Source organism: Zonotrichia albicollis, chromosome 6 (assembly GCF_047830755.1).
Source record: "Zonotrichia albicollis isolate bZonAlb1 chromosome 6, bZonAlb1.hap1, whole genome shotgun sequence".
Lineage (NCBI taxonomy): Eukaryota > Metazoa > Chordata > Aves > Passeriformes > Passerellidae > Zonotrichia > Zonotrichia albicollis.
The window spans coordinates 30,495,595-30,520,081 of NC_133824.1; the positions used below are offsets into that span (position 1 = coordinate 30,495,595).

Consider the following 24,487-nt stretch of genomic DNA (forward strand, 5'->3'; position numbering starts at 1 on the left):
TGATAAACTAACACATCATATGTGTTATCTGTCTTTTGTGATAAATGCCAAGCTGTCAGAATGAAAATGTCACATAAATCACACATGAAGTATTTATATTAAAAAAGATCAAATCATAAGAATTTTAAAAACCTTTCTGATGGTGCCGTCATTTGCAGCAGGTTAACCAGGTATTGCCAATGTTTCCATTTCTGGAGTTGAAATAAACACAGCACATCAAAACAGAGTCATCAAACAAAACCAAAATGTATTTAACATGGTGCAACAGTCAATGCCGTAAGAAATCACCATATAAGTATGCAGAGTTACATATAATCTACACATATCAATATGACTTTACAAATTTCATATTACATGTTGATACACACAAAATTGACTTGGGAGGAAGCACTTGTTGCCAGCCCCTCTGGGGGCTCAGTTTCTTACCTACTTGTAAGGTAGGGTGAGACAACACTGGTTTTGAAAGTGACCTATGTACTGCGATCGTATTGCATTCTCCTGTGAGTCAGAGTGGATAATAATCTCCACCAGCCATGTGACAAAGGGGCACGGAGCTTGCTCGGCATACAACACCCCTTGTGGGACGGAGGTCTGGCAGGTGCGAGGTCCCCGGTGGGTCCTCAGTGTGGCCACAAGCTTCTCAGAGCAGCCCCGGCTCGGAGGGGGCCAGGCCAGGGGGCAGAGCCCTCAGCCCAGAGTGCAGTGGCACAGTCTGGCAGCACCAGACACCCTGTGGACTTGGAGAGGCTGGCACTAGTTCTGGAAGGTACTACACCTGCTGCAGGGGAAGCCTTGCAGGAAGAGCTTGGAGCCCCAGCAGGAGCGGCCAGTGGGGCTGGCTCTCAGCTGTGCTCTCTGCCTGGGGCTGGGGTGGCACCACATCTCGCCTGGGAAGGCGAAGTGGGCTGCAGACCAAAAGCCCTCCTCAGGGCACACAGAAAGCTGAAAGGTAATGTAAGCAGTCCTACAACTGCTGTAATAGACACTGTGGGTGGAAGAGCTTCCTAACAGCTCCAGACTCTCTGTGGGAGGGTTAATACCATATTTACCTTTCTCTCTCCAGCCCCTCTCCCCTTGTCAAGCCTGTGCTGCTGCACTCAAGTTGAAGGAATGAAACAACCACAAACCAGGCCTACTGTCCTAAAAATAGTGGCATTAACAGGGCACTAATCTACATTATGGCTCTCGCTGATTGCTATCAGGGGTGGAGCTGGACAAGGTAAACTACAGCTGGAAATGCAGCAGCGTCTCTGCTGCAGACCAGGCAGGGCAGTGTGAGTAAAGGGCATTTTGCTATATCGGTGTACAACGCTGCTCCTGAAAGAAGCCCTCAGCACTTCTCAGGGGCTTCATTTGTGGTAGTGTGAGCAGTCAGTGACATTTGTGCCATGAAAACCTTACTTTTGCCCAATGGAACATAATTACACTGCGAAAGATATCCTCACTGGCAAAACCCCAGAAGAACTGTAAAGCAGAAGTGAAAGAACTGAAAAAAATGGAAGATGAGGATAAAGAGAGAGGAGAAGAGCATGAATAAAGGACAGAAGGAATGACAAAAGAAGAGGAAAAAAAGACTGGGGAAAATAATTTTTTTAAAAAGCACCTCATTTGGGGTTTGCAGGAGGTGACTCAGCACCTGCAGATCTGAATTCTCCTTCTGACTTGACTCTGGCTGGCTGTGTGCCTTGTTTCTTGCTTTATCTAGGGTTCTTACCTTGCAAAGCATCCAGGAGGGCAAATGTACTGGCAAAGCACAAGCATTTAAAATCCTCCAGCAGCCACAACAACCAAATGTTGTGACTGAAATGCAAAGAAAAGAATGAGGGTGGGATGGGAGGAGAGGCAGGAAATCAAGGAGCAGAGGAAGGGAAGGGTAAGAAGTGAAAGAGTGAGAGGAATGGGGAATGAAGACATGGGAGACCAGGTGGAGGGGGAGAAAATCTTGGAAATGAGGTTAGGTGTTGGTCAGAGTCTCTATGTCCTCTTTCAGTGGCAGGGGGAAGAGCTGAAACTTGTCCTGCTGACCTGCTGTAGAGACTGACACTTGCAGGCTCCCCACGGGTGTCACCTCTGCAGTCCCTGTCCCAGAGCAGAGGAGCCAAGTGACCACAGAGTTCTGTCACAGAGAGGTTTCTAGGCAGGAGGAGCGCCTGACATAGAAATGCCGCCTGTCCTGCCCCTCCGGCCTGTGCACGATCAGGACAGGGAAGAATCGGGCATCGTGGTAGGTGGGGGGGTTCTCGTTGACAGCCAGCTGGCTGGAGTAGGAGCAGCACTGCTCGTCCTGGCAGCCCCGCTCTGCAATGCTGCTGCTGCGGCTCCTCCAGAGGCCTGTCCTGTGGGAGCCATGGACGCGGCAGAGGGAGAAGCGGCTGGTGTTGAGGGAGAGGCGGGAGGTGCCGCTGCAGCTGTGGAAAGCGTGGCGTGAGAAGATGGAGGAGGTGCTGGAGGCGCGGTTGCAGCGCTCACAGCCGTGGGCTGTCTGGCCATAGCGACACACCGTGTAGCTGTTGTAGGCCGGGGAGCTGGCCAGGTCCATGAGCATGGCCTCCGAGTAGCTGGGAATCAGCTGCCGGTTGGTGCAGATGTGCCACTCCAGCTCGGTGCTGTCCTGTGTGCTGTCCCGGGGCATACGGTACCGGTACAGGGGCTCCTCTGCCGCCACGGGCGCCGTGTACTCCAGGCCCAGCAGCTTCTCCACGTGGTAATGGACATACGCAGTCTGATACTCTATGAGTACCCTGAGCGGCCATGAGATCATCAGGATAGCTGCCACCCAGAAAGCATAATGGGACACGTACCACGGGAGGTGATCCGGGTCTCCGTAGGCCATCATAAGCTCTTTAAAATCCACATTTTTGAGCTGCATGCCTTCCCTCACCTCCATGTAGTCATCTAGCCCCTCAATCTCTGTGAAGAAATGAGCTCTCTGAGTCAGGTAAGAGTTCTCAGACTCAATGTTGGCAAAGCTGAAGCACTTGGTGAACCTCAGCTTGGTGGCTGTATAGCTCTCCAAGCCCAGGAGCTCTTTGGAGATGTCCTTGTATCCACAGTGAGAGTAGTCAAACTCAGCTTCAGCCACGTGCGTGTTGACCCTCTCGTGGTAGACCTGCGTGGTGGTGTAGGCATCGCCGTTGCGGTACCGGGTCACCTGCCGGGTTCGCCGTACAAAGTGGTAGCTGATGGCCTTCCACCAGATGCACGGAGTGGCTTGCTGCATGCGGTTGATGCACTCGTACACACTGTCCACGTCTGCCTTATACTGCAGCTCCCTCTTGACGTGGCAGTGCCAGCACTCCACCAGGTACACCACGTACAGCATGGAGAGGAAGGCCAGCGGGATATAAACATAGCCGTCGGAGCACGGGCTGTCATGGTAGATCATAGACTTGTCCTTGAAGGAGCTATCAAAGCTGAGCTTGGTGACTCTGGCCAGCTGACACCAGGCCACTGCACCCAGGCAGCCATACATGAGGATGGAGAGGAGGAGGCATTTCCAGTGGGACTCTCGGCACATGCAAGCGCTCAGGGACTGTTTCACAGGGCGTTGCTTCAATCACACCGTGCAAGGGGAGAGAAAGACAAAGAGAGAGCGAGGAACCCGTCAGTCACGCTGCTTTGCAGAACACACACAGTGGCTGCTTGCCATCAAGGCTGTGTCTGGCTTTTCTCTCGACTCCCTGAGAACTGGGACACCACCCTACTTAATAAAATGTCAATAGAAACAGAAACACCCTGCTAGGGACAGAGGACTCTGGTCAAAGCTCTTTCCTTGCTTCCTTCTGGCTCTGGGGAGGGAAGTTGTTTGTGCAGCAGTGACACGCTATGCCCGCACCCTGGTCAGATGGGCACCTCTGTGGGGAGCAAGACAGGTCCCCATCTCCTTCTCCCTCCCTGCACCAGCATCATTTACACACCCTGCCATCTTCAGAGGTCAAGAGTGCTGACCAGGTGAACAGCCAAAAATGTGGGGCTGTGGAATTGCCCCTTTGCTTTGCAAGTGCCCCATGCTTAAGCTCCCACGTGCTGCTGTTGGGGAGGCTCAGGAGCAGTGTCTGTCGCAGAGCTGCGGCCCCACAGGTTGTGCCAGCACAGGAGGACCAGCACTTCACGAAGCTAAAGCTGCTGCCTGACTCAGAGCTGACTCACATCCAACCCTGAAACCTACCAAATGATCGACACCATTTTCTTGGAGATGAGCCATCAGGAAAATGACTAGATTCAAGCACATTTAGTTGAAAAAATTGTCAAGATTACTGCACGATGCAGCATTGCTTCAGGCTGGTTACACCAGCTCTGACCTAAAATACTTGCAAGCTTCAGTGCTGAAGCTAAGGGTGTATAAGTGAACATTTAAAACAGCACACCCCCCTCTTTCAAGTCCCAAAAGTCAGGCTGGGAGCAGATCTGGGTTCACACTCCTGTACTCCCACTTCATCCCCTGAGAGGGCACAATTGCAGTCCTTACCCCAGCCTGGTGCAGTGAATCAGCTGCATTGTCATGCGATGTTCAGCTATAAAGAAAAATGCCAAATGGAGCCAAGCAGCTCCAGCAGAGTCGCGTCCCTGCAAAGAGCAGCGGCAGCATGAGTTACACCACTGGCTGGCAGCTGTGTGTCTGCAGAGAGTGCAGGAAGAAAGATCCCCAGTGCCCTAGTCGGTAATGAGGAGGGCTGTTTGCATTTGGTTACTGCCATCCCCTGCCTCTCGCCTAACTGAGGAAATGACAGTGAGAAAGCAGATACACACCGATACTCATGCATCATCATGCCCTCTGCCGAGCCTGATTTCATGCAAAAATAGAAGCACACTGTTACTCCTTCTCCCAAGGGCCCACCTCTAATGCATCAAACTGCTCTGTAGATGCCAACAGATGCTAGGTTCAGGAAATGTCTTCTCTTTCTTTCTCCACAGACAAATCTCTCCCCAAGTAAAGCTTATCTTGGACCTACAGTGGTTAGGACTCAGTAAGTGATCTTGAACCAGCAAGGAATTTAAGAAGCACAATCTTGTAACTTAGGAAATAATAGCATGGTGCCACTGGAAAGAGGAGTTTGCTGTCTTCTCAATAAGATGGAAGCATTAGCATCTAACTTTGCAGGGCCTTAGGGTCAGATTTAATACTGCTTCTCTCTTTTATTTTTTTTCCCTGAGACAGAAAACCATTCCTAAGTAACCACAGAGGGTTTATGACTTGCTGTGAACACTGCAAAATTAAATTTCATGGGGTTTGGTTTTGATTTCATAGCTTTTAATCTGACACTGTGTAAGTGCAGAGTAATTTTGCTGATTTTAAGAAGTTACACCAGTATACACTTGCAGGGACTTGGGGCAGAATCTGGCCCTTGATTCTTCCTGATGCATTCAGAAGGAATCTGTAAAAAAGTTTATATTCTTATCCCAAAACTTCTGTACATGTGTCAGAATAAAGTATAATTATTTTGGGCTTTATTCTGGCTTCCGAATTCTCTTAACATCAGGTAAAACAGATGTAGAGAAGCTCAGTGGGTTATAAAGTACAGAGTACATAACTTCTGTAAGTAGGGCAGTGAAAAAACTCAGTATAGGTAAGAATAAAGCTGTTTTTCTTAGCCTTTTGCATGAAACTTAGAGGAAAGCTACAAGGTGGCTTCAGGCAGTCTCCAAATCAGCTAAAAAATAACTAGAGAAGTTTTGGGAGTGAATCCTCTACGTGCAGCCTATGTGCAGTCACGGAGAGTTTCAGCTCTTGAATATCTCATCAAATGCCCACTGCTCAGTCTCAGTGTGGTTACTGCCCCATTGAAGGCTTCTGCCCCAGCTGTACACTGGACCAGGTCAGAGCCCCAGGCTCTCCTGACTCACGGGAAACTCACTGGAAATTACTGACTTTTATTCTTTGTCTCTTTTTGACATGAAACTGGAGTTTTCAACTTCTATAGTAATGCAAAATATACAGTGTAATGAAGCTCTATCCTTTTTTTTCCTCCCTTGAAGGTTTTCTGAGGTGACATCTCTCTAGTCCAGGCCCTGAGACTGTGCAGAAGGAACAGCAGGACAATATCCCAAGACATGAATTTGTGTTCTCATTCAGGCTTCTGCAGGTACCTCTCATTTAAAGACACTTATGGTTCACAGAGTGAACAGCGCCAATGGACCCACCAAAAAATGCCCAGCAGTCAGTTTTAATGTGAGTGCTCAAGTTGTCCATGCAGGTCCAGGTGCCCCATTTTTTTCTATGACTTGTTGGAAGCACTGTCAGCCTGGCCCTGGGCACAGCCAGGCTGTCCCATTCCAGTTAGGCATGACTGTTTGCCAAAGGCACTGCAATCCCACCTTCCCTTTATCTCACTTGCTTTGACTAACAACTTCTCTGTGGTCCAACCTGCAACCCACAGGCTGGCTTCTGCCCAAGGGGTGGTTCAACCAGCCCTGCTGCTTAGGGCTATCAGAGGCCCTATCAGAGTGGGCAAATGCCTCCTAATGTGCTCATCTCCATGAAATGCCATGTCCCCTTTGGGGGATGAGATAGCTCTGGCTCCACCAGGCCTAGAGCAGCACCCAGCTGAGTTGGCAGTAGCTCAGAGGTTTGCAAGTCCAAGATGACATTTCTGTATGCATTCTCTGGAGGCACTTCAAAATGCTTCTTCAACCCACTGAAAGGGCGGGATCAGCCCAAGACAGATTTTCTCCACTATTCTCAGAGTGGCCTGCAAAAAGGCATCTTCTCCCCTCCTTGCATTAAGAAAACATGCAGCCATAGAGCCCACTGCCACATCTGATTCACGCACCTAGTCCAGTTCAGCAGGGCCCTCATGTTCATAACCCTTTGGTAAAAAACACAAGTTTTTTCACCTGGCTTTTCTGACCCACTGTGTTGCTCCTGCTGTTGTTCCTAAGCAAAGCCCAGTCTCTACAGGTCCTCAGTTAGAAAAGGATCTCTCTTGCAGGGTCTACCTCCCCTGCTGTCCTGCCTGTTTCAAGTTCTGAGCAAGTTCATCTGGCCTATAACCCTCTCTTTCTCTTTGCTGAACTAATTATCTAACACAATTATACTATCAGAAACTTGTAAGAAAGACACGAAATAGAACATAACTACAATAAAGCTTCAGACATTCAAAAACCTAATAAGGAAATATATCTTTTAATCTCTCTCTGCATAACAAATTCATTAATATGTTAAACCAGTGGCTCTCAGACTTTATTAATTAACATACCACCTTCTTACAAGAATTATGTTTGTGGTACTGTGTGGAATTTTCTCCTTTCTGTACATAGTGCTTCACATTGAAACAGGGCAAGCTTGTATTTCTGGATGAGTACAATAAATGATTAAGGAAACCAATCATTTCCATGATAACTTGGGCTAGCCAGCAAACAGGAGTTGCATTCTTTGAGGAATACTGTGGCATCTGTGTTGTTTTCATGTGGAATAAAAGCATAACCCCTGGAAAATCTTAAGAGAGAAACACAACTCAAAGAAATAAATGAAGAAAGAAAAAGATAGAGAGCCTGGCAGAAAGCCAGAACCAAACAGAAAGTAGAACAGAAGGAGGATCAGTTATCAAGCACTTTGTCTGCAAGCTAAAACTAAAGGGCTTGGTTCTCTAACCCAAACCAAGAGAGATGTCCTCCCTCTTCTGCTTATGGTGGGCTTCGCTTTGAGCTTTGCTTCCTGCATTGACCTGAGAAACATCCTGACACATTAAATGAGGCACAAGTTGTCCAGAGAAGTTGTGGATGCCCCGCCACTGGAAGTGTTCAAGTCCAGGTAGGACAGGCTGTGAACAACTTTGGTCTAGTGCAGCATCTCCCTGCCCATGGAAGGGGGCTGGAACGACAGGGGCTTTGAAGGCCACTTCCAACACAAACTGTTCTGTGATTCCACAACCACATATTGCAAAGAGGAATGGATTTTTCAAATCAAGTGTTTCACCCAAAAGGTCCCAACCAACTCTGATGACAGTACAAATGGTAAAAATCCCCTGTTATGAATGGAATGCCATGAAGCAGCACAGCTGAGCTGTCAGTATCACTGTTTATGAATTTCAAGCTGTGTTAAATACACATGCTGTTAATAACATCTTGCTACTCTCTGGCATGCTGCTGAACTGCTTTCAGAGGCCTCCCTTCTCATTGCACCTGACTGGATTGGAAACTCTGGGTAACTCTTACCGAAACTATCCATAATCACATGCCAAAATTCACTTAACTCTTCCTCACTTAAAAACAGTAACCAAAAATATTTTCCAAATTCTTTAGTAGATGTCAGCATGAATGAGGAAAATGCCACGAGTGAGAGGTGGCATGAGTGGGGAGGGCTGTGGGTGTCTGTGTTGTGAACCTTGTGGAGAGTGACAAGGCTTAGGGATAGCCTGCCCTGAGCTGTCCCTAGCCCCAGGCAGTCAGTCAGCCCCACAGTGCTGCTCTGTGCTTGATTTCTTTGGCCCATCATTTCTAGAAAGCTCAGACAGAGCAAAGGCTGCGTACCACTCAGTCAGCTCCATATGGTTTCTTTGCTCTCTGGTGGTGCGGAGCACTCTGAGACACTGCAATGATAGATGCTATTTAATTTGTGGCCATGGTCACTGGAAAACAGTCTGGAAATCCCTACCTGTTGATGGAGAACTGGAATTTCAACCGACACCTGTAGGAGACAGGAGTTTCCAGGCTGGCAACATTTCAATTATTTCTTCTTTAAGAAACTCAGCTTGCAAATGATAAAACATCCAGGCAGTGGCTGAAAGGGCAATTGCTTTCAAAGGCACCCTCTGATGGCAGATGCCCAAGATCAAAAGCATGTTTGCAAGGGCTGAGGTGAAGCCTCCTTTGCACAGGCATACCCACCCAGCTCCTCCTGGCTCAACAGCAGGCAGGTCAGGTTCTGGCTGCAGCAACCATAATTAAAACCATTCAAACGTGCTCTGTGCTATAGGAGAGTGCAGATTTGGGCTGTTAATCTTGCCTAGAGTAAAGAGGCAGAGAGAGAGAGTCAAGGGGTGTGCACAGCCTGGCACATCCCCTGCTTAACATCTAGAGCTGAGCGTGCTCTGGTGGCCAGGAGCAAAGGCCTGGTGGTCAGGGTTTGGGCCCTCTAACCCACCCCCTGACTCCTCTCAAGTGACCAGATTTAGGACACTGGTAGGTAAGTTGTACCTGGTAACCACCCTAACTCAGCCTGCAAGTGACTGCACTGGGGGTGGCCAAGAATGAAAAAAAAATTACTTTCCCTCAAACCCTGACTTTTCCTTAAAAGGTATCTTCAAAATGTAACACTGATGCTAAAGAATGAGAACAACACATTTCTGGAAAAGCAAATTGTGCTTATGACTCTAGGTCCCCTTTCTCTTGATGGATACATAGAACAAATTAATTCCTCAGGCGGAAGGCAAGGTGGTCTGGCTCTTCCTGCTCCTCTAAAGGAGCTCCCCACTTAGCAGGAGGAGGAAGGGCCACACTCAAAGAAGCCCAGACTGATTCCACCAGCCCAGGTTTTTGAATGCCTAACCTGAAACTCTGGCGCCTCTGTTTTGCCAGTGTTGGCTTGCTGCTTTCCCTGGCCTCTGGATACAAGTGTGGACTGAGCAGGACTCACCACCAGCCATTCACTAGTGGCAGGGATTCTTACTAGAGAACAAACAACCAGACAGTTCTTCAGCTCTTCCAGGTAGTCACAGAAATTTCTCCTACCAACTTTGCAAGGTTATGGTGGGTCAGGAAGGTTCAGCTTATATTACAACACAATTTACATTTAAATTTAGGACTGGGATTCACTGTGCCTTCTCCTCATATCTCCTGTGTCTCACAGACAACGCAACTTCACTCTGCCGTCCTATGGACAGCCCAGAAACCAGTGGCTGGTAAAAGCTCATCTTCCACAAATTAACTCTGTTTCAACTGATAGCCTAAAAGAAATGAAGAATCTGCCATTCCTTTTGAAATTTGTTCTGGTGATGAACTTCTATTGCCCTTGTAGTTTTGTCTGGCTTCAGCCCCCATTCATGGCAGGAGGATGCCCATTCTCCAAGTGATGAAAGACTTTTTTTATATGACTGCCTTCTCACCCAGAAGAGACTTCTCCATTCTAATTATGACATCTCTCAGCTTTCTTTTTGACAATTTAAAGGAGCCAAAGTCTTCAAGTCCTTCACTTCGCTGCTCTACCTCTTTCTAGTACTCTGCTCTCTCTTCAGCTCTGCTCTCTCTTCACCTTGAGATCCTTCTTAAGTTCTGTACCTTGCAAGTAAATACAGGACTCCAGCACTTATTTCACTGGCATCATACCAAGAAATGAAATTACCTTCCACTTCGACTCATTCCCCCTTTTTACTGTCTTCAAGGGTTGCATTAAGATATTTCTGCCCAGCAACATCCCAGGAGTTCATGCTCAACCTCTCGCTCACTTGGCTCCCAGGGATTTTTTGAGTCACTCTTTTTTAGGACAGCTGAAAGGTTAGCTGTACTCTCCACCCTGAAATGTGTAACTTCAGATTTGGCTTTGGATTGAGTAACTAAATTATCAAATTAAGGAGATCTCTAAACAGAATTGTGCTCATCTCATCATTATAGACCTGCCTGTTAATGTTTGTGCCAACTGTAAATGCTACCAGCAGTGGTTTTATGCCTAATTCCAGTGAACAGTGTCAAATCTGGTAATTATTCCTGCAGAACTCTGCCAGTCTAATAGCTAAATACCCCATTAACTTACACAAGACAACTGTTTTCACAAAGCTAAGTGGCAATCACAAAAACAAGGCTGTAAGCATTATGCGGACACTGAGGTGCTCCTCACATTTCCAGTGTTCACTGCCAGGAATAATTCCATAAGCAGCTCTGCATACAATACTACGAGAACCTCCCAAAGCTTCAGTAGAGCACATTATCACCTAGATTGCTGTGTGACCTTCAGCAGTAGCTGAATTTTACTCCAGAAGCAGCTGTGTAGCAGTGTGGGCTTGAAGCATCTCCTGTTCTAGTTGCCTCAGTAGTGCTCATGGCATGCAAATGGTTACAGTTACACTGAAAAAGCCCTTGGTTTTTTCCCCCTGCTGATTTCGACCAGCACAATAAATTTGAACTGAAAGTTGCCAAATTGACATCAATAGAAGGAGAAGAAATAGCCTGTGATGTGTAAAGGAAATATGCCAGATTATCTTGGAGTCACATTCTTTAAACATTTGATCTATAATTTTGACTTATCCCTGCTATTTCTTCATATGTGTTTATTGACAAAAGGACTTTTTCCTCTTCTGTCAGACTTTATTCTTCAGTCTCCTTGAAAGCTCCAGCATGAGCTGTATAAGCAGAAAATATGCTGTCGCAGCACGAGTTTATTCTGTTTGTTTTGTGGACAGTTTGGGGCCAAGCTCGACTGTCTGTGCCTGGTTCACAGAGAGGTACCTGTGTTCCCCAATTTCAAAAGCATTAAAATTCTCCTTTGGGGAAATCATGTCAAAAGCATTTCCTGTTCTTTTAAATCCCACATGCGTTTGTCCTTGGTGGCTGACCTCAAGAGCTGCAAATTTGCTGAAGGAAAATGCTATCATGTCTAAAATGAAAGAATGAGAGAAAACAGAGGGTAGCAAAGATGTGGCCTGAATGGAATTAGAGAAATGAGGGGGAAACACAGAAGGTGGGAAGAAGTGAAAGAGGAAAAAGGATAGCCAGGACATGCTCCAAATGCCAGTGCCACCGAGGCAGGAGGAGGGTGCTGGCAGGTGAGGATAGAGACCAGTCAGCCTGGGCAGGGGCAGGAGGGAATCACACCCAGAGAAAGGACCTGGGTGAAGATTAATGGAGGCAGCACTGAGCCTGACAGCACCAAAGCATCCTCTGAGCCAGCAGTTCCCCCAGCCCATCCATGGAAAGCAGATACTCCTGAATGGCTGTGTTCTCACTGCGGGGAACTTCTCCAGAAACAGATCTATGCCCCTCTCTCCTCCCCACAGCCTGGAAGGACGAGGCTGTGCTAAATTGAACCAGGGATTTCCACAGAGGTGAGAGCATACTGCAGGACTGATGCTGCAGCTGTGTCTCAGCAGGATGTGGCATCACAGCATGCTCCTGCTCTCTGCCAAAACCTGGCTTTGGGGCTACAAGGTGACTTGGTTGTTTTCAACAACAAAACAACCTCACATCCTTTGACTACTCATGTAAGCAAAGAGTTAATCTTGTATTTTTTTTCCTCTTATTTAGAAAGAATAATCTTCCTGACCATGGGGGAAAAGGAATGGGGGAAACACTGACCGAGGACTGAGAAAAAAGAGATAAAATCAGCAAAGAAAGAAGAAGAAATGGTGGATAAATGAACATCAGTCATAACTGAATTTGGCCCTGTGGATTTATGCTTGTAATTAATATATCCCAATGAGATACTTGAGAGGGAAAGAGTAATCAATAACCACAAGTCATACACTTTGGCAGGTGGTGACCAGAGTCTGGATGAAAGCAGAATTTTGTCTCTAACTATGACAGACTCCTCAATCTTGGTCACGACAGGGCAGGGGAGGATGTTCCACCTCCTGATGGCAGGATATACTACAGAGAGGACCACTGAGTCCTTGCTAGACAAGCCCTAAGCTGTGCTATTAATCAAAACTGAGGAGAGCCCTTACACCAGGACCAGCTTCTGTGCTGAGAAGGGCTTCACCATTTCTGCAGGGGACAGGGATGATGCAAGAACAAGGAGATTTCTATCCACTGTCCCCAAGCAGCCACAACAGATGTGGGTGCAGCTATCATCTTCCAGCTCCTTAACTGATCCTAGTGAAAAACCAGCCTAAGAAATCTGGGGTGACCAGGGAGATGACAATTGCAGGAGAAGTGCAACCTGTCACTGTTTTCCAGGGCTAAATGAACTCCCAAGTCAGATGCTCATTAGTACAGTGAGAAGGAGCCTGACAGGCTGTGCTAACCCAGACCCTGGTGCAATGGTGGGTAGAAGTGCTCCTCCACCATGTGACCAACTCCTGGCACCACATGGGGTATCAGTAATAAGGCCTGGTAAGGAGAAAGGGAGATATTACAACAGGCATCTCATCAATGCCCTCCCTGGGAGCCTGAAACAAAATGCCTCCTGCCATCCATCTTGAACGGCAAGAAGCCCATTACCCCCAGCTCCTGCTGAGCCAGTAGCACGGAAAGGGAAGTACAAGGGATAGAAGGCAACCAAAAAAACCCCATTTTGCATCAAAGATAATCTCCCTCCAGCCCTTGAACACATAGATTGGTTGCTGCACATCTATTTGCTCGTCTGCCATGAAACTCCTGTGAGAATAAGAAGTTCCTGCAGGCAGGGACATGATGTCAGCGTGCAGCAGAAATGCTGTTACTAGGTTTGAAAATAAGAACCTGCATCATGCACTCCACGTGTTTGTAGCGTCACTGGCTCAGGCGTAGGCAAGTGCCCTCCTGTGGTGAGCAGGCATTGTCTGGTTTCTCATGATTTAAATCCCTGTGGAGACATAATCTCCTCCTTCCATCAAGGAAGCTGTCAGGGGGAACACCTCAGGGTAGGCAGGTGCACAAAATGGGAGCGTTAAATCCTTTCCACAGCAGAGCCTATTGCAGGACAAGTCAGAACTATGAAAAGACACTAATCTTGCTGATCCACCTGAATTTCAGATGCTAGGATATCCCTGAAATACCATATGAAGACATTCTGCTCTTTCACACACTAATCGTCCTCATGAATTCAAGCCAGCATCTGAAGGGGAGGAAAGCAGAGGTCAGGACAGAAGGAGTCTACAGTACTGTAAAATGTCAGATTCAGGATTAGGTCCTGCAGGATACATCTGAGTTCTTCAGGCAGAAATAAAGGAAGTCCAAGAAAGAGAAGCCATTTGGATCCCTGCCAACATATATGCTGCTTATTACAGCAGGATGGGAAAGCTACTTAGTACAATACAAGGGTGCATATGTGATTGTCATGAAGAATTTGGCCCTTAACACATCCATAAGTGACACTTCCTCACTCTGCTCTAAGGAAAACTGTGCAGTTGCATCTTCAGTGCCAAGGAATCCTAGCAACAAAATGATCACGATTTACAAAAATAGAAATCAGGGCTATTTTTGTGGCAGCTTTTTACAAGATCACCAAAATGCTGCACTAACAAAATTACTGCTTTCCCCCCCAAATTGCTGATGTTGCTGCCACTGGCTTTTGACTCTGTATCAATTAAAAAAACATATTTGGAGGCAGAGGATTTTTCCCAGTAATGCCAATGCTGGGTACGAGTTCATCAGGAGAGGAAAGCTGGGATTCAAGCTGCCTCAGAGCAAGAACAGCTCTTTTTTCTACGCTTTAAGAACCCATTGTACTTAGCTCATATTGCCTACTCCCCTGCCTTGAATATTGGTGGTTTCCAGTAGACACGGGGTAAATTTCACAGGTATAACTAAATGGCTTGCCTCAACACTTAACTGATAAAAACACCACACAACCACAAGAATGCTCCTGGGATGCAGTTCTCAGCCACTGTTGGATTAGTAAGGCCAAGTGAATGACATGAGTGATAGCTGGCCGTGTCACTGGGTATTTTGCAGCCTGCCTCATGCCTAGGCAGCCCCTTTTTCCCCCCCCTACAGCCAGCCAGGCTGCACAGAGGTGCCCAGCCAGGTGCCCTTGCCCCTGCTCCTACACTGCAGGGACATCCGAAAAAAGGGCTGATGGCAGCATCCACCCATCTGTTCATCCTGTGGCTGCAGAATGGAGAGATCCTCAGCAGTGTGCTCCAGCCCGAGAAAGCCAGACCCAGCTCCCTGCACCCCTGGCATGCTGCCAGCAGCACAAAAGTACCACAGCCCCAGGGATCAGCCAGGTGCAGCTTGCTGACTGGTGCACTGGTGCCCACTCAGTGGCTTTGCTGAGATAAAGGGAAAATTGACACCAGCCAAGGGAAAACAGAAGGGACAATGGGACTAGCTCCCACTGCTTCAGCCCTTGAGGGATGGGGACAACAGGGATGGGAGAAGGGGAGAGTAGCTATCTGCCAGCCTCTGTGCTTGACAAAGTCTCATCTGGGTTCAACAGGAATCCTGTAATGCTTGCTTTGCTCCCACCTTCACACAGGAGCTGCAGCTCCCCAGGGGTGAGACAGGAGCAAGCAGGCAGAGGAGGCTGGCTGTGGCCCAGCAGAGGTGTGTTCTCCTGTGCTGTGATCATCAGCCTGCAGCAGGGGATCCTAGTGCCACAGTCCAGTGGTGTACAGAAGCTTGCTCCCTCTTTCTCCCAGGTTCCTAGGGTCATGGTGCTCTCCTCATCTTTGAGGAGCATGTCCTGTGCCCTAGTGTTCTCACCACTGCCACAGGTCGCCCAACCTTCCCTCAGCCTCAACATGGGGAAGCAAGAGACTGATCCGACGCCAAGCTGGGCAACAGCTATGCACCAGTTTCCCTGAGGGAAAAAGCAGAGAGCCAGTAAAGACATCCTTGTGAGGAAGAAGCCAGAGAAGTGTTAGTTCCACACCAGTTCTCTAGTTTGCAGCTTATTCATTGAATGCCTCTGTCATAAATGAGGAAAATAGTTGATTATTATGAATCCCTTTTAATCCTTGTTCAGTCTAAAGGAACACTTTGAGATTTAAATGAAGGATATAGAAACAGCTCTCAAGTCCTCAGGAGAAATATGATCCAGGACTGATCTGAGCTTCTGTAAAGTCCGGGTTAGTCTTTCAAAGGGATCTGTGAATGAAGGTTTGCCCAGAACCATGGTGTTTTATTTTTATCCTCAGTTATTTGCAAGGACATCCTTTTATCTAGCTAAACCAGCACAACATGGCTCTGTGATGTGAACTGTCAACTTCCAGCCTTCCCATGTGTGACTTCCCAGCCAGAGCCCTTCAGCCACAGCTCAGCAGAGGCAGTGCCAGCCCCATGGTGTTGGGCTGCTGCAGTTCAGGCTGCAGCCATGCCAGGTCCCTCATGCTGCTGAGTTGAGCATACCTGCAATAACACCCAGCCACTGCTCAGCCTTCAGCTGCTCTGTCAGGTTTGGGGAGTGTTTCCCCATCTCTGCACCTTGCTGAACACAGCTGTGACCTCAGTGTGTCAGGTTTTTATAATGGTGCTCCAGTTGAGATAAGGGAGTACCCCAGCAGCTAATGCTTCCCTGGGAGAAACAAGTTTTCATTATAAATATAATTTCTCTCTCCTTCTTGCTTCTCTGTGACACATTCTGCAGCAATATGTGACAGCACAGTGGGAGAAAACTTCACTGAAAATTCATTTAAAAACCTAATGGTTAAAAGAGGTCCTGAGAGCCAGGACACATGGCTTTTATTTCTTGCTTTGACTTTGACCTATGGCATGCTGTCAGCACACCTTCTTACACCTCCTGAAGGCAGTGAAAAAATAGCACTTATAAAGTGATTTCACATGAGCATTGCAGCAGCACACTCCAGGAAGGTACATCATCTGCATGTGAGCTGTTGCACCCTCTCACTCTGAGTTCCAGCTGGTGGGAAGCAGAGGGTTTAGCTCCTTGTCCTGGCCTGCTGACAGGCAGTCCCCTGCAGAGAACCATGGAACACCTCAGGCCTGAAGACAGACTGTCATCCCCACCCTTTCAGCACATGCTCTCACTACACTCCTCTTCTACCAGGTACTGGCCTTTCTGCCTGGCCACCTCACCTCTAGGAAGCCATGAGGGAGCTGCTCTCTTTATTTTTGGTGTTTAGAGGGACCTGAATGCTGGCAGGACTCTACTGGCAGATGCTACCACCCCAGCCTCCACGGTGCTCTGAGCTCCCTCTGCCCATTGCAGGGTGGAGGAGATGGCACAGCTTGTTCCTGTGGGTGTGTTGTGCTCCACAACTCTTGGGCCAGCTCCTAAGGGCAATCAATCACACAAGTATGAAGAAGGCTTCCAGCCATAAATCCATCACCACAAATCACTTCTCTCCCAAAGCCATGACCTGCAGAAGCCTCTGACTGACCCCACTCTCCTCCCTGGCAAGGTTCTGTTATTCAGACTCCTCATTGCCAGTCACCTCAATTACCTATCCTTGGTTTCCCTGCCAGGAGTGGGACCTTCCATGATGCTCCTTGCCGTTTGCTGTCAGCTCCTACCTTTTCAGGCCCTGCTGTCACCAGCTGCTGGCTGTTTCCAGCCCATCTTCCCTGAGGCCCAGTACTACCAATCTTTCCTGAACAAGGCCTCTGGTGGCTGAATGCTGAACTGGGATGTGCAACACCTCATCTCTATGGGAACAGTGCTGTGAGTTGGGATTCTCTGTGCATTATTCACCTGATGTAAAACCACAGAGGCCAAAAGTTCACACATTTCAGGCGGTGTGAGCCCCCTCATCCTCTCCCAGTGGTGTGCGTGGCACCTTGAGAGAGGCTGCCAGCTACATCAGACACTGCTGCACAGCCTGAACTCCACGCTGGGAAGGCTGCCAGCCTCCTGTGCCACGCGCAGCCGGGCTCGTCCGTGCTTCCCACTCGTCATCTGTCATGCCTGTTTCAGGCACTTTTCTTCCTTGCTTTCACTGCAGGGCAGAGATGCTGTGGGCAGAGCAGCCAGCGCTCAGGGAGGAGCTGGCATGGGCACCTGTCAAAGGCAGCCTCAAGCCCCGTCCCCCCTGTGTGGTGCTGCTGGCAGAGACCTGCCCAGCTCCACTGCTGTAACACAGGGCTGGCTCCCCAGCAGAGTGCTGCTGAAATGGAGCTGCCCCATCAGAGTTTTGGGGAGTTAACAGAACTGTTACAGCAACTGTGACCTCGAAAAGTTTCACTATGTGCTATTTTTAACTTTACAGGTCTTAAGCTCTGAGGAGCGCAATGAACGATTGGAGTCTGAAAGTGAACTACATTTTCCATTATTAGAACTTAAAAACTAATTAACTACTTAACCATACTTTATCCAAAAAGTGGAACTTGTGAAAACTCAGACACAGCCTCATCTGCTGTGTCACAACAGTGTCACTGTAACAACTGAAGGGCCTTATAGTGCTGGTGACAGCTCAGCAGCCATTACTTTTGGTGTCAATTCATGACAATGTGTTAGGACACATGGAGAAAAAAGCTCTACTTACTGGGGTTTACCTGGGGATACTTTACTCCTTTTACTCTATGTTTCCACAAGGTCCATGATCTGAGCCATTTTATTCCAAGATGCAGAAACAGATGAAAAGAAGTAAAGTGCTGCATTTCCAGGAAGAAGATATCTCCTACCTCACTTTTGCAATGGCTTGCATTGATTGCAAAGCATCCTTGGTATCCACACTTCCCTTCTTGGGAAAGATCATCCCCTTGGGTCTCTGAATTAAGAAGAGTATTTGGGGCTTCCAAAAAGTGTGCAGAAGCATTGCCTTTCCACCAGTATCAAGTGACTGTCTGTCCACCTAAATGAACAGCATTAGAAACCAAGTCTGCAGGGGAGCTACCACCAAGCCATCAAGTCTGTTCCTTCCCCATGATGTGACATCTACACATTTAACAGCCATTTGCCTAAATTGTCCTTGTAACCCCACGAGCTCCACAGTTGCTACAGTCCAGCGCTTCCCTGAGAAAATTCCCCTGCTGGAGAGGTTGGAAAAGTCAGCCTGAAGGAGTAATTCACTTCATGCTCAGCCACAGTGGCAAGAAGCAGAAGACTCTGCCTGTAGTGGCCCATACAATTGGAGACCAGGCTGCCCTTCGGAGCTCAGACACATTCATTTGGTATTTCCTATTAATTTTTTAAAAACCCTTGACAGTTTCTCATGTGAAGTGCAGAGAAGACAGCCAACTCCAAGGCACCAAGAACAGACATGTGATCAGAAGATAAAGTGGGACAACAAAAAGAACAAAAGCAGAAAAAAGATGCAATGGCTCAGCTTGGATTTTCTTATGACAGAATCTGCAATGCAAATACTGCCTGAAACTGCAGGATCATGAAAAATACTGCCACTCCTGGTGGACTTTTCCCTTTGTCTCTATGAGGGAACTAATTTGGAAAAAGGAATGAGGAGCACTCTTTGATTTATGTCTGATGAACAGACCAAGGGCAGGAAGGGAAGAGAGGGGCCTGTCTTATTTGACTTTCATTCAAGAGGGGGAATATCATGCACTGAGCCTTGAAAAGATAACTGCTTGGTCAGGCATACTCACTTGGGATGGTGACAGCTTTCCACCAGGCTAACCAGCACCTATCATTCATGGGATTATCTGAGCAGGTTTTTGCATGAGTTTTGGAAGATCTGAGGAGAAGAATGAGAGTTTTCCTAGGAATCCTGTCTCACTCATTTCCTACCTTCTCTGGACAGGATCTGCCATGTGAGTGCCCTGGGCAGCTTTTGAAGGGGGAGGTTCACAAGGAAATAGCCCCTCTCTGGAGATTGATGCCAACAATGTCTCAGCAGCTTTTGCTTAACTTCTCATCCACCTGGGTACAACTCAGCCCATAGATGGGGACAATTTAAAGCTAACTGGTCTGTTAGTAAGGGCTGTATGCCTGGTGTTTTCAATGCCATAAAATAAGCCGTGACAAATAAAAGAAATGTTGAGGGAAAAGGATAAAAAAGCTGGATAACTAAATGGAGTCAATGCCTCAAGCAGAAGGTGTCTCTCCAGGGGCATACTGCAGAGGAAAGGTCCCAGCTACCCTTTTGACCTGAAAGCCTGTAAAACCGTAGCCTGCACACAAGCACTATGTATGGTTTCTTAACTCATAGCACCCCTTTGGCATTGTTGTGACCACAAGCAGCACTTTACAAATTAGCCCCTGTTGTGTTTTGCAACGGCAACATGAGGAAAATGAGGCAGTTTCAAGTGGCCCTGCTTTTCTGTAAAATATCCATCAGAAAGCCAATGACCGTGGGTTTCAGGAACACTGACCCATGAGGGTCCCTTTTATTTAAATAATTTAACTGATCACATTATGTCATACCCAATTTAAGTTTTTAAATATAGAAGAGAAGATAAAAACAGGCAAGAACAACTGCTGTTTGACTTTGCCAGTACAAACAAGACAAATACATATTTCAAAATGTCAAGTGGCTGCTGCTTTCAGCTTTCTTCAGTGATTACTTAGCTTTGGAAACAAAAAATGATGTTTCTGCTCACCAGCTTTGTTTTCCTGAAAAAAGCCCTCTTGATTTCCAACTAAGTTTTAAAGACTTTAATTTTTAAGACCATTTCCCAACTGAGTTATAAATTGGCAGAAATTAAGAAAAGTCACTATCAACTCTTCAGTGTGGGTACAGGCTGTCACAGTAACAGGAAAAGCAGCCAGCCTACTATTTAACCACGGCAGTACAGAGCAGCAGGTTCTGCTACTTCAGAGAGGAAAGCAAAGGCAAGTATTTCCAGAGAATCAATCTTCAGCAATAACTGCCGAAACACTTGGAAAAAGGAATCCTTTGCATGCTCTCCCCCAAAAGATCTTGATTCCTCTTCACAAGAGTTTGTAGAATGGTAGAATCCTACACTAATAACAAAAGCACATCTGTTCCAGGTCATTCAGCTCAAGCAATTAATGTTTCATTAGAAAAAAAGCCAAATCAGAACACTGTCAGGTAATCTGAGGGTTTGCTCTGACATTCAGCAAAGTCAGCAGGAAACCCATGTGGTCCTTGGCACAAGAGGACAAGGGCAGAGGCAGGTAACAGAACTGCTGCTCTTCTTCCTGCTCTGCAGCTGCACCTTTGCATGTCCTTCATTCAAAAATAAAAAGTTAGACTTCAGACACATTCTCTGTTACTAGCTCAGGGTTGTATTGATTTAATACCCAATAAAGGCAATTTTCAGTTGTTGTTACCATTTAGGTCCATGCATTTGATTGAAGTGAAATCCATAAATGACACGGCTTAAAAGAGGAGCCCATGAAATGCCCATTTAATACCAATACCAATACCAATACCAATACCAATACAGGGTATTGGTATTAACGTGCAATTGCAGGCCCAGGTGCAAAAGGACTGTTTACCTGGTGAAGGGGAAGGCATGAGGAAACACCAGCATTGTAGGATTGCAGTGTTAAGATATCACAGGCGTTTGAGATATAGACTCAAATGTGCAAATGTTTGTGTTGGAACAGAAGAAGAACTGAGAACAGGATGAAAGAAGGAAGATACAGATAGTGCTTAGCAGAGAGATCAAGTGCTTTCTTTTTACAAATGACTTAGATGTTTTTATGGAGGACTTAATACATTGGAAAGCCTTCAGCAGCTCCTGGTCCTAGACCAAATAAATTAAAAAATCCCTTCCAGCATTAAATATCTATTGATCATCTGCAGGGCTGTAATTACATTGGTGTGCTCTACTGCTAGAACACTAGCTGTATCCTGGAACTAGCCACGGCTCTACACAGTGAACTGTGTTGCAGGTCTTTAAAAAGCAATCAAACAGGAGAAAACCCTAATATTCACCCATGAATGACAGTTTTTTCAACCTGAGCTGCAAAGCCAATTTTCAATTATAGGTAGTTTCAACTGCTGTTTGGTTTTCAGCTAAGTATCCTGCAGCTTCACATAGGCTTTGTTGAGGCTACTGGATTTTGACTACAGGATTATGTGACTGTTGATGAGCCATGGGACCTGCTAACAAAAGCTTTAAGCAGGCTAACTGCACATTGCAATGTTCCAGGGCTGCTTTCACTTCTGCTTTCAATTTTCTCTTCTCTAAGTCTGTTTCAAGGCTGCTCTCTGCATTCCTAGGAGCATGTACATTCATATTTAACTCCATATTATGAAGAAAGTTCACTCATTTCCATGAACCGCACATGGATTATATGACGTAAATGGCAGACCTGTCAAAACTGTTGGAAGCAAAGGCTACATTAAGCATAGAAGAAAATCCCAGATATTTCTAAAACAGGACAGCTTGCTGTCCCAGGTGTACAGGATAGCACACACACGTTGTCATCTACTGTCACACAGCCTGCAGTTCCGTCTGGTCAATACCTCGTGGCTCAGGATTCTGTGTCAACATTCAGACACATCCATTATTCCCTTTCTATGATATGCAAGGCCACAGTGTTTCACAGATGATCTGAAGAAACATTACGTTATATTTTCTCCACTGATTTCTGTTGCAGATTAGGCACCAGGAGTGCCTAGGCCCCAAGGGAAAAGGAGAGGCATGACCTCCTCCTTTGCCCCCAAACACCTGAAACCCACAGAGCTCCGGACTGCAAGCCCGTTCTCATGCTCCTTGTGCCCCTCCGGCCACCTCCACCAGTGCCTCGCAGAGCTGCAGTCTCCTTGACCATTTCACCAGTCCCAGGGAAGAGGCAGGCTCTCTTAGGCCAAGCCCCAAGGGGCTCATTCGGCCAAACTTCCACTGGGCAGGCCCCCTTTCGCCCCCGCTGCATCGTTCCGGCGCAGAGCCGCCGGCCCAGCGGCCGCCGCGAGCCCGGCAGCCGGCGCAGGGCTGGGTGCCGGGGGCCCGTCGGTGCAGCCCGCAAGCGGCGGCCGCGGGGGTCCCGCCGGCCGCCCCGGCGCTGCAGGGCGCGGCGGGGCAGCACCGCAGCGCACCGCGCCTGCTGCAGGTACCCGGGCGGGCTGTGGCTGCGCTCCTCGCTTCTCCCCGCGTCGCAAACACCCCCAGCCGGGGCACCCTCCTCCGCCGCGGCTTCCCACAGCCCACACCGCCCTGCACCCCGTGCCCGCGCCGGGGCTGCCTTTGCCCCTCCAGTAACCCCCGGCCCGGGGCGGACGCCCCCGCCGCCGCTCACCTCCTCCCGCTCGGCGGCGGCGGCCCCCGGCGCGGGGGTAATGCCCGGCCCGCTCTCAGCAGCCGCCTCGGCTTCCCCCTCCGAGGACATCCTTGGCCATCACCGGCAGCTGCGGCGGCGGCGGGGGCTGCGGGACCCCGAGACGGCGGAGCCCCCCGCGGACCGCGCCCCGCGCCGTGGCCGGGGCTGGGGCTGGGGCGAGCCGCCCCCCGCGCCCAGGGCCGCCCTGCCGGGTGCTCCCGACTCCCTCCACCATCCCAGGCAGGCGGGCAGGGAGGGAGGAGGGAGGGAGGCGGCGGAGGGGAGGAGAGAAAGACGAGGCGGAGTGGGGGGGTGCCCCGGCCGCTCCCGGCCCCCCCAGGGTGGGCAGGCGACTGCCCGGCGGCTCCCGGCGCGCTTCTGCGGGCGTCTGGGAGCTGCCGGGTATGCTCCCTTCCCGGGATACGACCTCGCAACCCCTACCCTTCCGGGGTGCTCTCTCTTGTCTTCTTCTCAGGGTGAGCTTCGCTCCCCATCCCCGGGTGCGCCCCGCCCGCCCCGGTGCTCCCCCGCCGGCGGCCACCCCCCTCTCAGCGCCTCTTCAGCCTCCGCCGCCCGCAGCTCAGCCTCGGCCACGTCTCCCGCTTTTCCCCCAGAGCCCGGAGTTCGCCCGGGCTGGCGGCGGGACGCGGCCCGGCAGCAGCAGCAGAAGGGGCAGGAGGAGGAAGAGGAGGAGGAGGAAGGCAGCTCCGCGAAAGCGCTCCCTCACGGAGCAGCCCGACGATGCCCCACTCCCCTCCCTTGCCGCTGGACCTCTGCGGACAGAGGGCAGCGCTGTCGGGACGGAGCTCTGGGGCTGCCCCCGCACCCCGCAGCCGGCCCTGCTGCCCTCCTTCATCTCCTTATTCTCGGAGGAGTAGCTGGCGGTAGAAATGGATGCACCCAGCTGCTCCTGCCCCTTCCCAACCTCCTTGCGGCCTGAGCCTCTCCTCTGGTTTCACCTCCTCCTGCACAGGCTTTCCCCACAACCGCAGCCTCCTGCAAACTCTCTGCCCTGTCAATATTTCTTCCTCCTGCTTGCATCCTGTGCTCAGTGCATCCAGTCATGATTGGCTCTCCTGCTGATCAGGACTGGTGTGCTGCACCATCTTACCTTGGCATGTTTGCTTCATGTTTCATTATACACTCATGACGCTTATCCCATTTGATCCATTTCTCTCTGTGTGCCTTAGAGCAGCATATATTTTAAATCCTTCATAAAAATCTTACAAACAGGCAAGTGAACACTCTTGAAGCATCAACCTTCACTTTAATACTCATTCTTCAACTCCTGTCACAACATGCTTGCTGCTTTTTCAGGCATGCTGCTCTGGAAAATGCCACTCCAGGTTCAAGGCACTCAGGCTGCATAAGAGATTGTTTAGAACGACTGTAGAGCAGAGAATGGTGCTTGGTGTGTGAATGCATAAAGCAAAAATACCCAAAACTTGGACTTTCACAAAGTATTGGGCTCTGCTATATCTGAATTTTAGGATATTCATTGCATTGCAGAAGTCTTGGCTGATGCCACTGTGAGAAACCTACCCATCCTTGGGGGTGCAAGATGTCCATGAGGGACTATTAGCAAACTCCCTTGGCCTCAGTTGTCTCTGGCTTACACTGCAGTGCAGTAACTGCAACTGTAGCTACAGATTCATGTGTCTTGTCCTGCTCTGATGGCATCTCCTCCTAGCAGAAATGGCATTTGTTTGGCTGCACCCAATATATATGTCCAAAGTAGTTTGGATTTTACTTCTCTCAGACCTGGAGAGGAGCTGTGAGATGCACAGTGGAAGGGACTTTATTTACAGGTTTATAAACTACATGAGATTG

General features: G+C 48.6%; 1 protein-coding gene across 2 annotated transcripts; it reads right to left on the reverse strand.

Moving 5' to 3' along the window:
- Positions 1 to 227: 227 nt before the first annotated feature.
- On the reverse strand, positions 228 to 23,337 carry LOC102074024 (transmembrane protein 151B). Of its 2 annotated transcripts, none has more exons than XM_074543012.1 (2): positions 23,099 to 23,337; positions 228 to 3,550 (listed from the first exon to the last, which is right to left on the reverse strand). In XM_074543012.1, exon 2 carries the CDS (start codon positions 3,515 to 3,517, stop codon positions 2,120 to 2,122), a length of 1,398 nt encoding a protein of 465 aa, XP_074399113.1. In that variant the 5' UTR covers positions 3,518 to 3,550; positions 23,099 to 23,337; the 3' UTR covers positions 228 to 2,119. The 2 variants fall into 2 exon arrangements, with proteins under 2 accessions (XP_074399113.1, XP_005480066.2); XM_005480009.4 differs by lacking the exon at positions 23,099 to 23,337 and adding an exon at positions 22,637 to 23,092.
- Between the last annotated feature and the right edge of the window lie 1,150 nt (positions 23,338 to 24,487).

Excerpts from the sequence above, each read along its gene's own strand:
- LOC102074024 (XM_005480009.4), bottom strand. The coding sequence starts at position 22,726 with ATGTCCTCGGAGGGGGAAGCCGAGGCGGCTGCTGAGAGCGGGCCGGGC. Across the intron at positions 3,551-22,636 it reads CCGCCGCCGAGCGGGAGGAG|CAACGCCCTGTGAAACAGTC; the intron begins GTGAGCGGCGGC and ends GTGTGATTGAAG.